At 46.3% G+C, this 2,669-nt stretch overlaps 1 protein-coding gene across 1 annotated transcript; it reads left to right on the top strand.

Annotated features, from left to right (window-relative positions):
* The first annotated feature begins 1,168 nt into the window (after positions 1–1,168).
* Positions 1,169–1,553, top strand: LOC116483019 (large ribosomal subunit protein eL42-like). The gene has a single exon (XM_032176666.3). It carries the CDS (start codon positions 1,194–1,196, stop codon positions 1,512–1,514), a length of 321 nt encoding a protein of 106 aa, XP_032032557.1. The 5' UTR covers positions 1,169–1,193; the 3' UTR covers positions 1,515–1,553.
* The last annotated feature ends 1,116 nt before the right edge of the window (positions 1,554–2,669 follow it).

Here is a 2,669-nt window from a genome sequence, read left to right as displayed (position 1 = left end):
CACCTCCCACCGGGTACCTCCCACAACACGTGGGAATTGTGGGAGTTACAATGCAAGATGAGATTTGGGTGTAGACACAGCCAAACCATATCACCATGTGTCAGCAGGACTTGAACCTGTGTTGTCAGCATTTGGAGGAGCCCGAGAATCACAGCTCTGCTGCAGCCTCTGGGTTGGCCACTTTGGAACCATCTAGAATAAGCGCTCTAGCCTGGAAATCCATGTTGTCACTATGAGTCCTGGCAGTGGAGGACAGTGATGAATTTCCTTTCCAGAGTGACCCCTGGGGAGGGGAGCCAGAGTCGACTGCCTGTGTCTGTTTGTGGGAGCTCGTTCAAAAACCCTCTGAGGTCCCTCAGATGGAGCTGCACACTGAGGGGACCCAGGTATTACATAGGTTGGGCAGGAGCAAGGGCGTGTGTGGTTTATTCACTAGCGTGGGGCCATTTACCCCCTCAAGCTGGTAAAGCCTGAGAAAATTAAGGCTCATGTTTTTATTTTTTAAATTATTATTACCAAGTATTTATTGCCTAAGGACGTAAAACAATGAAACTGTTTTCAAAACCCCTTTTTAAATGACCTTCCTGAGACCAGAAGATGAAGGGAGAAGTAGAAATGGAAAATGGGTTGGGAGTGTTTTCTATTTTTTGAGGACAGGATATCCGCATGCCAAGCCCGTGAGTGAGAAAAGAGGCAAAAGGCAGAGTAATTTCACATCCATGTGACTGAAAACAGGATGGAGGTAGGCTCTGCTCTACAATCCTTGGGGGGTGGGAGGACTCCAGCCACCAGCTTTAGAGATGAATAGATGGAAATTTCTAGCAAGAGAAAACACGGAGGGTATTTGCTACTTCCATTTCTCCTGGGAGAAATTCTGCAGAATTCTTCAGCAGACCTTAGGACTTTCCTGAGCCTGTGCAATGCAATTGGGAATTAGATTTGGCCAGAAAGGACTGAGGCCTCAGAGTCCTCAGCAAGTGCTTAGCAGGTTGCTGTGCGGACTTCCCCTTTGGAGATTTTGCTGAACGGAATGACTTGAAAATGATCCAGTCAATGACAAAGCACTGTTGGCAACAGAGTGTTTGCAAGTCAGTGGAAAACAGACTCTTCATCCTCTGAGACAAACCCTTGGCCACCTGGGTCAATAATTATGGAGTTGTGCTTCTTTCGGTGCCGATAACGCTCACGCGAGCATGGTTAACGTCCCTAAAACCCGCCGGACTTTCTGTAAGAAGTGTGGCAAGCACCAACCCCATAAAGTGACACAGTACAAGAAGGGCAAGGATTCTCTGTATGCCCAGGGAAAGCGGCGTTATGACAGGAAGCAGAGTGGCTATGGTGGGCAAACTAAGCCAATTTTCCGGAAAAAGGCTAAAACTACAAAGAAGATTGTGCTAAGGTTTGAGTGCGTTGAGCCCAACTGCAGATCTAAGAGAATGCTGGCTATTAAAAGATGCAAGCATTTTGAACTGGGAGGAGATAAGAAGAGAAAGGGCCAAGTGATCCAGTTCTAAGTGTCATCTTTTATTATGAAGATAATAAAATCTTGAGTTTATGTTCAAAAAAAATAATAATAATTATGGAGTTGTTTGGGCTGGAAGGAACTTCGCCTGGGTCATTTAGTTCATTCCCAGGCATTGTGGTGGGACAGAGTTCATTACTCTGAACAACCTCTAATAAAGAGGTCCCTCCTCCCACTCAAAATATCTCCAGGGATGGAAATTCCACTTTCTTTGGCAGTTCGTTCCCTTATTTTGCTAGTTCTTTTTTTCTGCACAATCCCTGATTTTTGTTGTTGTTGGTTTTTGTTTTGCTTTGTTTTAACTTCTTCAAGCTCTGAGCCCGTGTTTTCCCTCCTGTAACTTAAGCCATTGAAAGCGATTCCTTCGATAACATCTTCTCACCTATTGTGAAACTGCCAGGGGGTCCTGTCTGTCTTCCCTTGTCTTCCTGAGACAGAACATGGTTCAGACTCTTAACTGTTCAGTCTTCCAAATCCTGAGTGGCTCGCTTTTGTTTGTTTGAAGTTTTCAACATCCTTTAGCCAAACTCTCTAAAATCACTGCATCTCATGAAAAAGATAAACTCACAAAAGCATCTGCTGGGTGTGACGTGGAGGCCCCAAGTTCTTCACCTTCTGGCTCCCAGGAAGTTTTAATGGTGGTCCTTAAAGGATGCATGCAGGAAAGGATTTCAGACGGAATTACCATGAAACAATTTCTCTGCATGGATATTCAAGGGATGATCAGGGTGAGTTTACTATTCAGTGCTGATTAAAACACAAAAGTGGAAGACAATCCCAAGTGTAGCCACCTCATCTCGTAAATAAAGCCCAAATGCAAGGCTGTTAATTTCCTCCGGGAATCTCAGTCTCTCTCTCTCTCTCTCTCTCTCTCCTCCAATATTTTCCTCAGCTCCCCTTGGTGCCCCACCCACCCACACATCCGCAGCTGCCCTTGGGTAAACCCCATGCTTCCTTTGAAGTTCAGCTGTTTCCATCAAGGCAGCTGGACACAAAGCTGAGTGAGGCGCCCCTCAGCCTCCTCCTGGCTAGTCAGGGCCCTGAGCTGCACTCTGGGGGCCTCAGGCCTAATCTGAGGCTTGTTTCATCTTCCCAAGCACGGGTTCCCAAGGTAGGATGCGTGACTTGGTCTTGTCTCTGCTTCCCC

The sequence above is a fragment of the Hylobates moloch genome, unplaced genomic scaffold (genome assembly GCF_009828535.3).
Source record: "Hylobates moloch isolate HMO894 unplaced genomic scaffold, HMol_V3 SCAFFOLD_3, whole genome shotgun sequence".
NCBI classification, from domain to species: Eukaryota; Metazoa; Chordata; class Mammalia; order Primates; family Hylobatidae; genus Hylobates; species Hylobates moloch.
This window is presented reverse-complemented; position numbering and strand designations above follow the sequence as displayed.